At 40.7% G+C, this 17958-nt stretch overlaps 1 protein-coding gene across 1 annotated transcript in view; it reads right to left on the bottom strand.

The window, feature by feature from the left end:
• Nucleotides 1-6153: 6153 nt before the first annotated feature.
• lig1 (ligase I, DNA, ATP-dependent) overlaps nt 6154-17958 on the bottom strand; it is a gene marked incomplete at its 3' end in the record, with an annotated part of 69848 nt that continues 58043 nt past the window's right edge. The window contains exons 24-27 of the mRNA XM_079243491.1: nt 16117-16170; nt 10399-10542; nt 9038-9130; nt 6154-6228 (exon numbers count right to left, since the gene is read on the bottom strand). Coding sequence (XP_079099617.1) covers nt 6154-6228; nt 9038-9130; nt 10399-10542; nt 16117-16170 — 366 coding nt within the window. The remainder of the gene's footprint in view (nt 6229-9037; nt 9131-10398; nt 10543-16116; nt 16171-17958) is intronic.

The raw sequence follows: 17958 nt of genomic DNA, 5'->3' as shown, positions 1-17958 counted from the left end.
AGTAGTTACATGACAGTACCAAAATAATTCATTTGATCATCATCCATCAACATTATAGCAGGTAAACTGCATTTTATTGTCTTTAACATGTCAAACTGTGGAAAACGGATTATTGCTGACATGAGGTCGACATAGTGACTCAAGATCTTTTCTTGTTTGTTTGGATGAAAACTAAAAAAAAAAAAAAAAAAAACCGCTCATGTGACTTTTTTTAAAACACTGTTTTCTCGTGATGATGGGGTAATTTTTCTTTAGACAAGGGATTATCCAAATGCAAAGTTATGAGGGGATGTTTTTTGTGTTGTCATTGATCAACCAGACAGAGGAATAGACTTTTCACCTAGCAGAGGATGATTTAAATTACTACTTCACTCCTGAAGTAAAAGCAGAACTAAAAGCTGCAAAATTCACCGAATTACCTCCAACTGGTTAACAGAGGTGAACGGCATTATGGGAAACAACGATTTTTAGTGCTCAGTTACATTGACTTATCTTAATTATATTATCTATTATTATGTTAATTAACTAGATTAATATTCCTCGCAATGAAATTGGAACGATATAGTTAGTTTATTTATTCCGAACAAATGACACATAGTAAGAAAATAATAATAATAATAATAATAATAATAATAATTCCTCAAGTTAATAGTCAAATAAATGTGTGAAAGAAAAGGAGTTCAAAAAAGAAGTGGGAACACACTTCGTAATTATCTAGTTTTATATTCTGTCGCTGCACGTCTCAACATACTTATTCAATTTACTATACATATTTACATTCACATATATCCACACACACACACATTTCCATGTACATCCATTCATATACACACATCCACACAGATATACTATAGACACATATACTTACACCCATATCTACAAAATATTACATAAATTTCCATCTACTTATAATATTCCTTATATCTACAATATAATCTTTCCTATATATATATATGTATATATATATATATATATATATATATATATATATATATATTCTATTAAAACCAATGTCATATTGACACTGTGGAAACATGCTGTGTAACACACTAAAATGGAGAAACATTCAGCAGTTTGCTGGTTGTTTGTGAACACAGTGACGACAAACCTGCAAGTATTCTTGTTTGAGTCGCTTTATGACAAGTTGTTATGTTTGCGTTCCAGAAATGTGCTGGACACAAACCCCCAGCAGTCACAAGACATTATGCTCCTTGATCTACTGGAGCTAAAGGATGACATGGTGTGAAGTTAGACTCACTAAACCGTCAGAAGAATAAGGGGTCAAACAAAGCAACCATGATTACTGTAACTCATTAACCAACATTTACTTTAAATCCAAACCTTTCTCCCTCCAGTCACTCTTGTTTCCACACCTCAGACTAACCCAATTATTATTTCTAATCCCGTCTGAACGCCTAAACATGATATATCGTGGTTTAATTAGCAGAACTTGCACAGCTGAACAGCTTCTATCAGATCAAAATGAGATGAAGTGTCCCGATGAGTCACCCTGCACGCACAATCCTGCACTGTCTCTTGTGTAAAGGAGCCAATATCCCGTTAGAGCAGAGATTGCAGGAGGTTGGGATTCATATAAAGGGCCCCAAAAAAAAGAGGGGGCCTGACATCATCAAATCCGAAAGGTTACTGGCCAACGCTCGGCACTCCTGCTCAAGAAAAACACTATTGATATTCCGTGGGCTTGTCCGGGGACAATGACGGCGCCTGTCCCTCCCTCTCTCCCTCATGGTCTGGCATGGCAGAGATGTCACAGAGAGCACCAAACAAATGGATGGAGGGATAGGAGGGGATGAAGGGATGTGGAGGAGGCGGAGGAGAACAAACGCATTGTTCTCGTGGTGGAGAAAGGGGTATTGTGAAGAAGACAGATAGCTTATGTGGGAGAACGGGGAAGAGAAGGAGAGAGAGAGAGAGAGACGCAAAAAGGACAGAAAAAGGTGAAACCTAGATTCTTTTTGATTTATTTATTTTATATGTCCTCTTTTTTTGTCCCTTTGCAATTGAAGATAATCCATGACCTCGCTTTAGGGGACGCTGGCTGAGACTTTAAAGAGGACAGCAGGGACAGTTTCAGCACACGAGCCACCTTCAACATCATCACTAGATCAGAGATCCCTCCCACAATGCACACCAGCACCACAGAGGCTCCAGTCAGTTCGAAGCATGTGGAAAAACCGCAGGTGCTGAGCAGGTAGGTTTGCCCTGCAGGTGCACGCCTGAACAGGTGACTTGACGTGAACTAACAGCACAGCTGTTTGAGCACAAGCCGGCACCTTGGCGAAAATGGAGGCTACTGCAGCGCTATGGCCTGAAGGTGTGTCATGTGCACCACCTGCCTCCCTCCTCTCTCTCTCTCTCTCTCTCTGTAGACATCAGTGACACATATACACATGTAGTTAACAGAGCGCACACTCTTTTCACACCCGGATGATAAAAACAGCCCCTCTTCACACATGCAAACACGCAACACCAGAGCCAACTTCAACGCTTTTTTTTTTTCTCCCTTCACCATCAACAAAACCTAACAGCAAACGCAACAAGCAATTGAATTAATTGCATATTTGCTTTCTCAATATTTCATACTCTGCTGCTTGATTTTCATTAAGGCTTCTTCCATCTTTTAAGTCAGCTTTGAGGTCTACAGCGAAGGTGATAACTTCCATTTGAATTTCAGATTTTCACTAACAACCAGAAGGCCTGGTTGGTTCTGTTGGGGAAGAAAAAAAAACACAAGATGTGGTAATGATATTCGGTCTAAGTGTCAGATGTAATGGGCAGATCAAAGTAAGAGGAAGAAGGAAAAAGAGAGACATTCTTCCATATTTACATGAAGATAATCAAAATAATTATAGCAAGGAAAAAAAAAACCAAAAAGAAAAAACAAGCCAGCAGACAAAACTGGATTTGGAATTTCCATGATTATCCAGCCACAACAGCATCCTTCTCAAACCGTCCTCCAGCAGACACAGGACACAGCACACACACAGAAATAATAGGCAAACCACCAGCCGTGCAGTGTGAATACTTGCATACAGAGAACCCAGAACAAATAGCAATCTCGCATGCTTTTGAGGACAGGAAATATAAACCCGTCTGCTTGGGAAAACAGTGACAATACTATGCCACATACCGCATTGAGTCACAGCAGAGTTTTACATTTAAATATCCTGAAAACAAGCCAGTGCCGAGCAGATGCCGACTGGATGCACGCCTCCATAAACACAGGAATTACACCAGGGAACAAGCGCTTTGCATTCATTTCCTGCAACTCGTTAAGGGTCGTCTCCTGTCGGTGGGACAGAGACATGATCGGCTGCTGCAGGAAAAACAGCAGTACTGACTCTGCTTGTGACAACTGGATTCTCACAAGCAGATGCAGGGTGGGAATCATATCCTCCTCCGTATCTCAGTTTTCCAATTAGTACCTCCTTGACTCCTCTCTTCACGTTGGAGTTCTTCCCACCAGAGATGTGAACAGAAGGGGGGGACTGCATCCAGGAGGGGAGAGGAGTTGGGGCAACAGACAAGCATCAAATTAGGGTGTGCTCAATTAATCACTGCAAGACGTGCAACATCTGCATCTTCTTAATTTGGGAGGTATCTGTTTTGGAAATGGGCAGCCAGCTGATACCTGACACCAGTTGTTCCTGTCATTTCAACCTGCCACTGATGCCAGGTTAACAATGACTTGGACATTAGAAAATCTTTCACATCTGTGGATCTCTAGCTTTAGCAGCGTTAGCCTTTTTTTTTTTTTTTTTTTCCCCTCATTCTTGTTGGATGACCCTTAAATTTATTGGAAACAGTGATTATTTAGTCGTATTTTAATAAGTTGGATTAACTTATGCAGCCATTGAAAAAAAAAAAAAAAAAAAAGACTTTGGCAAAGCAGAAATGAGTGTAAATTTACTCGTAGCATCTCGAGCCAACTTCACTTCTCGCTCCTCTCTGTGCATTTTTGGAATTTAGACGTCGTTCAGATATATTTAACTCCGATCCGGTTGCAGGTTAAAAACATGCAGACGGCACTAGGCGTGAAATCAGGCTCATTGTTTGCTTATTTATGGCAACAGAAAACAGAAAAACAAAACCCACAAACATTTCACAGGATGCAGAGATTTCATTTCTTTAATATTGCATAAGTGATTCTTAAATTTTTAAAAAAATGATTTAACATTTCATGAATTTATATAAATAAAAATAAAAGATCAGCAAATAACAAAATTAAGTGTTTTCTAAAAGTTGTGCTTTGGTTTCTTTCCATTTTCTCATTTTATGGCATTGTATTACTGTTTTTTGCTATGTAGTTTTGTGCTATGTTAACTTGATGAATGGACGTCTGAATCGCTCTGCGTACCGATAAGCAGTTGCCGACATGTGACACGGTGTCCATACGAGACGCCCTCGGCTGGGAACCAACGTTGTTAGGTGCAGTTTAGGACAGAGGTCTCAAACTTTAGTCCTTCAGGGCCGCGATCTGGCAGGTTTTTGTCGCCTCAATGCTCCAACACACCTGATGGAAATTAATGGGTCATTGTGACAATAAGCGGTTTGATCCATTTGATTTGATCCAGGTGTGTTGGAGCAGGGAAACAATGAAAAACTGCTGGATTGCAGCTTTGGAAGCCTATAGTTTGGGACTTCAGCTTTAGGATGATGCGGGGCAACGTGATGAGTCCAGGAATGTGTGTAAGGATGGTCAGTGCTCGTCAGAACGAGTCAAAACCAACCAGTTATGATGGACATTTGTGTAATGTTGCTACAACGGACTTCAACTTAAAGGCTCTTTACTGACATATACACAGGTGTGGATGGTATATTTACAAATTAAACATATTAGTGAGTTATAAATATAATGAGATACTGAAGAATAAGTTACTGATAAAATTACCAAGTTTGCCTCAGTAATAAACAGAAGAAAACAACATTTAAAAAAATATATTTATATGATAAATAATAAAAAATACAGATTAAACACTGTATATCTCTGTAGAAACAAAAAAAATTAAATAATACATGCAACAGAAACACTCTTTTCTAAAATGTAATTTATTAAATTTAATCTTAAATCATGTATTATTCCTCTCTGTCACGTAATTGGCACCAAACAGAACACCAAGGCCATCTGGACAGCCATTAGTTACTGCAGGTATTTACCACTCATTACCGTCACCAGGTCCACAAAATGGGTTCATAAAGGAATCTAGCACGTTCCCAATTCATGAAATTCTCCCTTAATAGTGAATAGCTTTGTACTGAAACCACGGTAAATCAGGCTCATCCAGAAGACGCCACATAAACGCAGTCAGTCTGATACCTGTTGAGCTATTGCATCATTTAAAAGCATTACTTCTGCTCTTCGTGCAGCTGTTGATGCACGTGTCGCGTGCACCTCGTGGCCAAACAACCCCGCTGACATTAAAATATTTCCTCCTCATTATCTCCAACTGGAATTAAAAGGCACTCTGTGGTACTACATCAGAAAGAAACAAACAAACATGTCACAAAGTGCTTCAACCTGTTATTCACACCCACTTCCTCCCATTCCTCTTGTCAACATCATAATCAGAATCTTGGCACTGAACCCCCCCCCTTCCTCACATCTGATTGATTCAGACTGGACAGTTAGTAGATTTCCATCATCTCATGCAAGCTGTGGTTGCTCTCTTTTGTCCTGCTGTTTGAGCAATTGTCTGCTCTGCATCTTTTTCTTTTCCCCTAACAGTCGGTAATCTCCCCGGCGTGTCCTCTCATTACCAGCACAAGCTGAAGGCACTTTGCTGCCACTATGTGAAATGCTCGAGCAGAAATCAGGCCAGTTATAAGTATTGGTATGCCACCCGGGCTTTGCACAGCAAATTCCTGATAGCGAATTATTAGCAGCAGGTACGCTGTACCCGCTGAGTCGACGCGAGTTTATGTACGTGTATGGTGGGATGTTTACGCAATTTTGTCTCTCAAAAGGAAATCATAACAACAGAAAGAGCAGCTTCAATAAATCAATAACTAATTACAGGATGCTTAAAAGTGGCAAGAGCCTTTATTTTCATTCAACGGTACAAAAAAAAAAAAGAGAGAAAATATTTACAATTACATTGAAATTTCCATTTATTTATTATTCCTTGCTGATGATCAGTAGTAGTCCTCCAGGTCAGCTTTCTCCCCTTGGTTCTGAATCTGTTGCTGCTTCTTGTACAAATCGGCGATCTGCAGATTGAAGGGTGGGGTGGGGTGGGGGGGGGAGTTCAGAGAGAAAGGCGGAGTGGAGAGTTTGTAGGGAAGATAGAAAGCAGGATGGAAGGAGGGAGAGAGGAGGAGATCATGAAGTCAGGACAGTAACACGAAGAGGAAAAGCTAAAAATATCAGTTTGATTATTCATATTGGGGAGGTGGGGGGGGTCAGTGACTCTGAGCTGCAGCCTGGGAGACAGAGGTTGTGTTCACTTATCAGAGTCTGGGGGAGGAAGACGGGTGTGTGTGTGTGTGTGTGTGTGTGTGTGTGTGTGTGTGTGTGTGTGTGGGGGGGGGGGGGGGGGGGGCAGTCAGGAGGAAAACATTATTTCTCCAACAATGCGAAGCTTTGATTCTCAGCCTGAAACTGATTGCAACCAGCGTGTTTTGGCTCGCGTTCAGCTTTCTCTGGAATGAGGTTAAGTTTCATTTTAATCATGTGCTTCATCAGAAGGTGGGAAAACTGTGCCGGCATTTAAATGCAGCCGGCGTTCCGGCTAAATTCCCAACTGTAATGAGCCTGCATCTAGACAGACTGTTAATTCAAGTAAGCTATAATTTGCATTATTAAATCGTTCAGACGGAGCTTTGATTATCTGAGGGAGGTGCTGGATTGTAAGTCAAAGTTTGTACTCCTGATGCAACAGAGCGCCTTAAATGTGGGCGACGAAGCCGTCAGGCTCCACAGGTGGCTGACGGATAGACTGATGTCTATTCTGATGACAACCTGGGGAAGGTTTTCTTTTCTCCTCAGCCTCGGCAGCAGGAGGAAACATGAAAACTGTTGCTATTTTAAGATCTGAGACCTTTCGCTGTGAATGCTCGACTTACCCTTTCTGCCCTTTGACTGGATTTTCTACGATTTGCTGAAACACAATCACAAGAGACTCGGTCTTGTTAGACTCCGAGCAACCTGTTAATGGCCAGAGGGCAGAAAGTCTAGACCAGGGGTGTCAAACTGCAATCCTGGAGGGCCGGTATCCTGCAGGTTTTTGTTGTCTCTGTGCTCCAACACACACCTGACCGACACTCAAACAGGTTGACAAGAAGCTGCTGGATCCACTGATTTGAATCAGCTGTGTTGGTGGAGGGAAACAACAAAAACCTGCCGGATTCCGGCCCGTGAGGACTGGATTCTGACACCCCTGGTCTAGACCCTCGTGCTTCCTATTCAGCAGCTAGCAGCAGGTATGAGGGGTAAGTAATAAAAAATAAATGGCTAATTGGTTGTTGATTCATAACATCATGAGCTTATACACGCAACTCCCAGTCAGTTGTTTGTTTTGGTTCTTTTTTCTGAACGGCGTCTACGAGCCATTCCCACTCCCAAGGTGAGCCAGTTGACCTTGAAAAGTCTTGAAAATGATATAATTTCTGCACCACACAGCATCGGGACTTAAATGAAGCGGCTTTTATGTGCCATGCATATGCAAACGTTGCGTCGTGTCTGAAGGTTAATTCACACCAGATGTTTTCATTTGCAGCCTCTCTCTGAGGCCACAGCCTGGAAGATCATCAAACATCATCTCTCTCCAGTAGAGATGATTCAAATAAGACAAGTGTGCTCTCTGTGTTAGGAGAGAAATGCAGCTCCATTTTCTGCAGCCTTTTAGCACCACTTAAGCTTTGCAGACACCTTAAAAAGGCTCGCGTTGCCTGATCATGAATATGTTGGATGTTTTAATTCGATTCATTTTACCTCAGAGCAAACCGGTCTGTGTTTCCTTTTAGACGAGATGCAACGTCTAAATGATGGTCAATGCATTTTGCTTTGTTTGTGCTGCTTTGCCAGAAAATACTTACCTGTAATCCCAACGTTTGTACTGAGCTGTGGGCCTTATGTTACGTGCTATTACCAGCTAATAAGTCAGGGCATTTCCAGTCCATTAACTGGGCCACACAGACGTCACACTTATATAGCAGCTTTTACTCTTATTTAGGTTCAATAAAGTGTTTTACAGTGTGTTTACCATGTAACCCTTTACACACCATTATAAATTAGTGGTTTGCACAACCAATACATTTATAGACCAACCTGAAAAGTATATATTGAACAGTTTATTCAGAAAAAATCAAATAAAATAGATGTTTGTTTATATGAATATAAGGTTTAGGACCAAAAATAAAATGGATTTTAATTAATTAGGTTTAATATTTTGAAGATTTGGACAAAAATGGCGTTTAAATTGTTCATCAGAGTGAGATTTTTCTGTTCTGACAGATTTCCGCGAGTTAAATAGTTTTTTTCCTTTACAGAGATTTAATATGACCGCTGTAAGAAATAATAAAAAAAAAGGGAGTGTGTGTATATTTAAGTGGAGGTACAGCTGCCTGTGCAATATGATTCACTGCTCGATGCTTTAGAATATATTGCCCCGACCCCAGCACTAAACCCCAGAGGAGCTGCTTCACCTCACAGTTATATGGCTTCCCTTCAGTGTGCTGCAGGATTCTACAACATAAAGTACCGCCACTATAAAGAATAAGAAGAAAGAAAAAAAAAAAACTGCACTTGCAGCACTGTTCACCCTTGCAATTTTATGGGACGGCTTTTGTGAAGTGACCACAGCAATGATGCTGCTGATGCTGCTCCATCTTCTACACGACACTTTGATTAAAATGTCCCCAAAAAAAAAACAAAAACAACATGACAGAATTTTAGCAGCTTATTTTTGTTACGGTGCAGGAAGCCGACCTGTTTGCTCACTTGCTGCTCAACCCATGCTTCAGCGTGTGTTTTCCCACCCCCATATCTGGGTGTTTTATTAACCCCGGCCTTACAAACCTGGGCTCCAGTCGTGGAGTCTTCGGGCTTCTTGTCGTCTCTAATGCGAAGGAAGCGAGGGAAGCGCAGAGAAATACCCTTCTCTGGATCCACCTGAGGATGGAAAAGAAGCCAGAATTACGAGTTTAAACTGGTAAAAAGCTGCGCGAGTGTTTGTTCTTTGTGACTTGTAGCGTTCCTTTCTGGCAGTCTGGGTTTTTAAGTTATTAAGACTCCATTAGTGCAGTTTCACTCCAGCTCCACAAACTAAGCCTTTGTCCTACTTCAATTTATCTGCCTCTCTAAGCCTTTTACTACCTTCCCTGCATTGATTTATTGCATATTTCCCTCTTCAGAACAACAAGAGAGGGAGGAAATGTGGGATGTGAAAGACTGCATTCACATTTTTCTGATGGATTATAGACCTGTTGAGTGCTGTTATTTTCCGAGGAATTTGAAGGTGTTAAATGCAGAAGATGGCGACAGAAGAATGACAACTCTGAGATGTCTTAACAATCTCCAAACTATCCGAGTGTAGCAGTGGGGGCGCCAGTGAGGAGTACATTTTGATGGTCTCATGCAGGAGTTGCAGTCAAGCATGATGGCTAATCTCACTTATTTACCACGTTTTGATGCACTGATATGTATTTTAAACAAACACAGACATAAATCCTCATGGAACATTTTCCACATGAGGATTTTTCCATGCAGAAATGACAAGAACACAACATTTCTGTTGAGTAAAATCATATTTCAGAGAAAACAATTCGCAAATGAAGCTGATCTTAGTTAAAATTCCAAGGCAGGGACCAAAACGTAATTATGGTCTTTACAGAAGATCCATCGTTTAAGCTGGATTTTTCTGCACAATAAGTTGACTTTTTAGATCTGATTTTATTTTGATTGTTTTAATTTGATTGCTTTTTTTTTTTTTTTTTAATATAGTTTTTAGATGTCTGTAATCTTTTTTAAAAGTTGTCCTAATGTATGTTATTTATTCTGTTTTTTTTTGTTTTTTTTTAACCCCCACAATGTGGCTCTTTGGGCAACATTGTTGTTTTTAAAGTGTGTTATAAATAAAGTTGTATTGTATTGTATTATTGCTGAAGTTCTCTGCACAAAAGCTCATCTCAGATGGGCAGAAGCGGAAACACCAAACAATGTGACTGTGTGTCAAATATGAGAAAGAAAGGTGAGGATCTGTGACTACGTGCACGGAGGAGCATCAGTACTCAGCAGGAAACTGTCACAGCAACTAAATAAAGACAAAACTCAAACAATCGTTTCTGGAGCTGAGGAAGAAAGATGTTACTCTTATAAGGAAGCTAAATATAAATGCTAAATATGAATATTTATTAGTGCTGTTAGCAGGCTGAACTCACCAGTCCCATGGCTGCTTTGTGGACGGGCGACAGAGAAAGGTCAGCGCACTTCACCTCCCACACCTGCATGGCATCCAGCCACACGTCGGGCTCAGCTGACTGGTCCACACGGTAGTAAGCCCGAGGTTTAGGCAGGGTGTGCTCCTAAAAAACACAAAAATAAAAATATCAGCTTGTTAGTTAAGTATCCAGTCAGAATAAAGAGTTCCCAGAGGTGTTAACATTTCTAACGACAAAGCTGGAATCTAAACGCCAGCCTGCACGGACTGTAAATACACTCAGCCGTTCACACAGCGGAAAAGTGGGACGAGGTTTTTGTAGAGAAGCTGGTGTGGAAGCAGCTGTGGTCGCCCTGCAGGTAGGAGCCTAACAATCACATCCCAGGAGGCAAAACAGAATTCCAACACATTTATATTGAAATATTCCCTTCCTGCCTGGGGACGAGAATAAAAGGGAATTTCTGAATCGTATTTCCACACACCGACGCGAAAACATTTAATTCAGAATGAGCTGCATACACACAGTTTTGTTACCTGAAATTTTCCTGTTGGAAAAAGAAAAACAAGATCATAACACCTGACGACTGAGCTCGGGATGCTATCACACCGTGCTGCATGAGCTGCTACTCTCCAACAGCATCATACACCTCTTGTTTAGGAGAAACAGGCATTTTAGATGCTGTGACTCTGAAACTGTGAGCATAATGTCAACTAGACTGCAGCAGCGTCCACAGAAATGGGTCAGAGAGAACTAATGTCGGCAAAAGAAAAGGTCCAGCAGCAGCGGTGCCGTTTCCTCTCACACATTATTCATACTGCAGGCATTCATGTGATGCTCTAATATGCACTGAATTACCATGAATGAGCCGCAAGGTGTGCAGTCTTTTCAAATAGTGCTTCTGATTGTCATGAGCCTCTCAGCTGCAAAACAGGGTTCAGCAATGCCATTTATCCAATAGTAAAACTCAAACCTCAAGCTGCAATAGTCTGAAAAGAAAAGCTAATTAGACAAATATGATCCAGTATCATCTTCAGCCCAGCACATTAGCTTGGAGGAATTTTAGCCCTTTTTTTTTTTTCTTTTAAGCAACAGCTTCAGCTGCTGTGTAGGTGGTAGACTGGATTTCCTTATAGGTCCCCCTCTGCAGGATTTCTATTGGTTTAAAACAACTTTAAACCCCCGTGTTTATTCTCCAGCAGAACCTGACTACTTAGTTATTCATTTTTTTCTGACATTCTGTTAATTAAAAGCTCTTGCCCACCGGACACGAGAGGTTTTTCTTCATTTCTCACAGGAGAGCATTTGAAGCCCCTTCGAGGTGAAGCAGAGTGGTCCCCCTCAATTGTTTGGGATTCTGCTCGGAGCACACCTACATTACAACCTGGACTTTCAGAGATGCCCTTCTCAAGCAGGGATGCTCCGTAGCCTAAGGCATGCATCGAGGTGAGTCGGAGCCGCTTGACCTCGTGCACCAGAGCCCGTTTTCATTAGATTGCATGACCTTTAGCACCACAGCTGGATGCACCTGACCCCTACAGCTCCTTCTGCTGCTGGTGGTGAGTCCACAGTAGCAAGGCTGTGGGACAATCAGCTTCTTAGTCTTCAAAAGAAAAAGGGTGGAGTGTCCTCTGTAGGTTAGGAATGAAGTCCTGCCCCAAACGGAGGGGCATCTCAGTCTTGTTCAGGAATGAGGGAAGGATGGAGCAGGAGATAACAAGCAGATCATGCAGCATCAGCAGCATCACTCTGCTGTGGTGAAGAAGGTGATTAACTCGTCGATCTACATTCCTACCTTTACCTGTGGTCACAAGCGGCGTGGTGTTACTGAAACAAGACTGAACGGGAGCAGACAAAATGAGTTTCTTCCTAAGGATGTCCGACGTTCCAACTCGGAGGCGCTCAGAGCTGCTGCTCCTCAACATCCAGAGGAGCCAGATGAGCTGGCTTGGGCATCTGGTTACGATGCTTCCTGGATGTCTCCCTCCTGGTGAAGTACTCCGGGCTCCAGTCTCTATGCTGGCCTCTTAAGGAGCTGAAAGAAGTGGGAAGTCTGGGTATTCCTACTTAAGCTTCAGCCCACACAACCCAACCCCAAATAAGTGAAAAAGAATAGATGGACAATCAGAAAGACACTGGTGTCATTCCAGCTGCAGATATTCCCAGTGGTGAGTAATGGTCAGGGCTTTTAGCCCTGTCCAGAGCTGTGGGAACTATCAGGCACTGCTTTGCATTAAAGGAGGAAAAGCTTACGTGGAGGAGACTGCTTGCACACAAAAACAGCTCATGATAATGTGATTGTGACAAAAGCTGAAAACAGCCTGTTTTAGTAATCATTTATTAAACCACAGCAGGAGATGGTACCTGACATCCTTCCACAGTTAAGTACTATATTCCCCAACAGATGTTCTGCCGTTTTCCTTCTACATTTCCTGGCAAAATGAAAAATTGTATCATTATAAATGCAGTTTCCCACATTTCTAGTTCTGTTGTTTGTTTTTAGCACGACTTTGTAACAGCTTACCTGAGAAAAAAAAAGAGGAATAATGAAGCTTCAGGCGAACCTGCTGCATTCACAGCCATGTTTTTCATCTGCACAGTTTTTCAAATAATCTATTCAGATGAATAAATGCAAGATGCAGTCAGGTTTATGTAAAGAGAGACCACTTCCTGCTATTCCTGCTAAGTTTATTTTCCACTCAAAGCAATGAACTGGAGCTGCTTCTGAGCTGCAGAGGACCTTAAGATACAGTCAAGAGATGCTTCAACTTTCAATTTCAAATTACTTTATAATCCCAGAGGCTCACACATATTTGCCGCTCGCAGATACGTAATACTGAGTCATTTCCTCAATAAATAAATGACCAAATTTATCGTTTACTTTTTTTTTTCCATTTCATTATTTTAATTGGTTTCTCTTTATCTTCCTTTCAGATAATCTGTTGATGCTTTAGGTTACATTCACGCAGAAATGTGGCAAATTGTGCCAACATGCTTTCTGGCAGTGGCGTATTTTTAATCGAGTACTTATTAAATGGGTCAAGCACTGTATTAAGGTATGACTGATGAAAGAATGCAACTGTATGTGCCTTCAGGAATGATATAATTACACTTCATATGAGCCTAAATGTGCCTAAGTTTTTTTTTTTTTTTTTAGTTACATGTAATTACTTGGGTCGTTTTGACAGTATTTACTCCTCAGTGTGAACGATCTTTTTTTAATTTGTGTCACTATGACACTTTATTCTTTTTTTTCCTCTTCCCCACATGCAATGTTAGTCCGGGGAGAAAAACAGCCTGAAGAAACAATTTTATTACTAAAAATGAATGACCTGTTTGATTGTGAATAAGGAATAGTCACCTGACATATAAAATAAAACAACGGCCCACTGTAGGCCAGTAATAACGGCTGGTGTGCCCACTAAGCCGTGTGTAGTTGTGTGGATTCAATGGAGCATTTTTATCCAATATTTACATTTTTTGTTGTTTAAAATAATCCAAGGCAGAAAAATCTAGGCAGAAAAAGCAATTAAATCTGCGTATGGCTGTTTGCTTACTATTGCTTTATTAATTGTAAATAAGAACTGTGCTTCTGTGGAATGAGCAGCACAACTAAACAAGGGGTGATAGTGTCCCACAATATGAGCTGAAATCCCCTGCAACCTTTTCCTGCTGGTATTCACTCCTGCTGCCAGATGTGCTGGTCACAGATGCACGACTGGCACATTATTCTTAGAAAGACTTGGAGCCAATGGAGATGCAGCATCTCCAAAATCTGGGCCTTAACTCCACCAGGATGGCGATGCTCTTCCCTACAGAGCAAGGATCGACACAGAGTACTTCCTAGATTACAAAGCACAGCCATGCTGGTCATCCACAGCAATGCATGACCATGCTGGTGACCGACATGAGGGGGAAGTGCCATACTGGATCTGTCACACACTACACAAGTTTCATGCTGTCAGTTCTACTTATGAACAACATGTTGAATCATTTTAGCCCTAAATTGTATAAAGACATAACATCTACATGCTGATGCCCCTGCTGTCTTGACCAGAAGTGACACCACTTATAGGATTATGGTAAGAATTGGCTTGAAATGATGTGCATGTAAAGTGGCAACATTGTTGTGAAGTGGCGCTATACAAATAAAGCTGAATTGAATTGAACACGGTTTCATTTCCCATTGTTGGTGTTGTGAAATGTGCGAGGTGGCAGGTCAACTCGTAAAAAAAAGTCCCTTTCTGTAAACAATAAGAAGCACATTGAGCTGCTCATCACTCTGTCATATCTGATGAATTTAATGCTGTAAAATATCTTGACTGAAATTGTCCGTTTCAAAGCTGCAACTTTGGGAATTGTAACTGAACAATAACCATTAATCTGACAATCATTTTCACAATGTCATAGGGTTTAAACAACCCTTCAGACAGAAACTATGCACTCATTTTAAAACATCAACAGTGATAAAAACCCAGGAATTGAAAGGCCTTTAAAAAGAAAAAAAAAACCCACCTTTATACAGAGATGAAAATAAGTTGCAATGGCAAACTGGTCATTTCCCACATATCAGAACCAGCATCCTACAGGTGAAACAAGGGATCAGTGCGGTCCTCGTTACAACACAGCACCATGCTGCCCAGAGGAGTGTAAACAAGCCAATTGTGTCTCTGTCGACAGTCCCATTGGCCTGCAGCGCCACTGCAACAAGAGCAGCGCGGCCACACCACGGGCTCGCCTCAATTCACCATCCATCAATTTCATTACTAACACTACAGTGCAGCCTGTGCTGGTCTGAGAGACAAAAAGGTTACACCTCCTCCTCAAACACACTTTCACTGCTGTTATTTTGTACTCTGCAGCAATTTAAACACACGACTCCATAATATAATATTACAATAATAAATATAATCATGAAATAATCTTTGAGCAATCAACTATATCTAAAACCAGGGTTTTACTGTCAAAACTTATTGCAAAAAATTAAACACTTTCCTGAATTTGAAAAAGTATCATTCCTGCAAAACAAGTCTAAATTTAGCAGATGAACTCAAGAGGCCACAAATGAATTCTGACTCTCAGAGCAGCGATCATTTTCAGAGAGCAGTTGTCAATTGCTTCAAATGTTGCTGCTCTGGAACAAACCTCTTCATATGCAAATTGAAAGCAATTCATTACCTAACGTCAGAGCGGGCCCGCACAGCTCTTCCAAACACTTTTTTTTTTTTTTAAAGAGGTGAAACAGCAACTGGTTATGTTTTATGGTTTTCTAAACAGACATTTCGGACATTTGTAAATATCTTAATGTATTTTAAAGTTAAATTATGAGAATTTTTTTGATTTCTTTAATATCTTATGAGGTATATTCACAGGTAACAAGGGTACTACTCTAATTAAAAGGCACCTTAAACTGTTGCTCACAAAACTGGCCATATTTTACTGTCTGCACACAAGATCCCTACATTTTTTTAAACATAAAAAACTCCATTTGAGTCCAATAAGATGGAATGAATCAAAAATTAAATGATAAAATGACAATTTGTGTGGGAAAGAACTATAAAGACCTCAACCAGTTATTCAACATAATTCAGCTGCAATCTTGTTCAAAGCCCTGGATATGATTTAAAAGAACAGAAAGCTCCAGCGAAGGGGGAAGAAAGACGTTGACATGTGGTTTTTAATCAGGCCAGTCAGTGCAACAGTCACACAGTGCCACTTTACCTTTAAGAACTTGTAATGCTGCTCCAGATCTTCATCCTTGAAGCCTGTCCCGATCTGCAAGAGACGAAAGGAGATAAGAGAGACACACACATACACGCTCAGATGTACGCATACACATATTCCATCGTGGTGAGACAGCAGACATTTGGCAGCAAGCAGCAGAACAGGGAGCAAATCCTCCCCCTTCTCCTACACCACCAGCATCTTGTCTGCCTGATTTGCCTCCAAGTGTCATGTCACTTCTCAAAGGACTTGAACCTGCTGAGACACAAGAAACACCTAACAGGCTGACACCCTGAGAGAGGGGGGTTGGTCCATGATGCAAATATAGCATTTTGTCACCTGCAGACGTGTCCATGAGCAGCTTTAAAGCACAAGTCTGGCATCATCCGAGGCTCAGATGTGTGTAATTCAACTGGGGGGGTGCCTTTATGTATTATTTAGTTCTCATCGCGCTGGGAAGGCTACGACCTCTAGCAAACCAGTGGAGGTAGAATTTGTTGAAAACACCTGAATGCAGCCGCTGGGCCAATTACAGTGACTTATTCTGTGCACTTTTAATCAAATCTCTCCAGCAGCTTCATATAAATCAATATGGGGGTTTGTGTGTGTGTTTTTTTTGTAATGTTATCTGTCAAAAGACAAAAAAAAGTGCTGCTTCCTCACATTTTAAGACAGATGCCAAAATATGGTTCTGGTTTGAGAACAGAGAAAGGAGATTAGAGACCAGTGAAGGCTTAAACCCAATCATTATGAAACACCTTGTACACTCTGCTTATTTAACTTCTGCTTTTGCCTTTTATAAGGCAGCATATTTGCTATATCGGAGTTTATGGACGGAGAAAGGCAGCAAAAATACCACAAAAAAAAAAAAAAAAAACAGAAGAAACAATTATAAAATTAAATTAAAAGAAAAAGGCTTTATTAATCCCAGATGGAAATTGCAATCTTGTCGTGGATTTTTTTTTTTTTTTTTTAATAAAAACCATTAGAAGAAGATATTCCTGTTCCTGAGGGTGATGACTTCTTAAAAATGTTTTTTTTCTGACCTCTTGTTTGTTTCAGTTTTGTCATAATTGTTTTATTCTGAAATGTCATGTTTCCAGCATCCCTGTTATACATTTCTCTACATCAACCCTGCAGCTTGCTGCTGACTAAACACAAGCTTCTGTACAAGAACTCATCAATAAAGAAACAGTAAAGTTTAATGTCAGCTTTGCTTTCATAACAGCTGTGGATGTTGGCTTTGTATTTCCTCCTCCTGTGTGTGTGTGTGTCTGTGTGTGTTTCTCCTACATGTGTGAAAACTGTGATGTGATTTTCTGTTTGCATTGTCTAACCTTGTTGCACTTCTTCCTGGTGGGGAGAATGTTATGAAAGTCCTCTTTGTTTGGCAGCATTTTCAGAGAAGGTTCCTTGTTTTTTCTCCTTTTTTTTTGACACAAAGTATTCACAAGTTTGTGGCCCCGAGTCATTCCCAGACACTTTATAACCAAGTAACAAATCATCCACCAAGAAAGCAAGCTGTAAAGACATATATTCCATTTTATAGAGCTAAAAAATAACCTAGCATTTAACGGGTTGGGGGCTGAATTTAATAGCAAAATGATAAATTTGATGTTTGCATATAACAAGACAGATACTCAACATTTCATTGAAATATCTGAGATTTACTGTAATGTATTCCTCCTCTCCTTAAAAAAAACTACCAATAACATCAAGTATGCCATAAATGAGCTTCTTCAGTGTCAGTCCTGCTTTCTCAGTGCTACAAACAAGCTGTTATGACCGCAGTCTCAGTCTGTTCTGATGACAAAAAACTGAAGAAATCCGCCTTTTTTT

Source organism: Telmatherina bonti, assembly GCF_933228915.1.
Source record: "Telmatherina bonti genome assembly, chromosome: 7".
Lineage (NCBI taxonomy): Eukaryota > Metazoa > Chordata > Actinopteri > Atheriniformes > Telmatherinidae > Telmatherina > Telmatherina bonti.
This window is presented reverse-complemented; position numbering and strand designations above follow the sequence as displayed.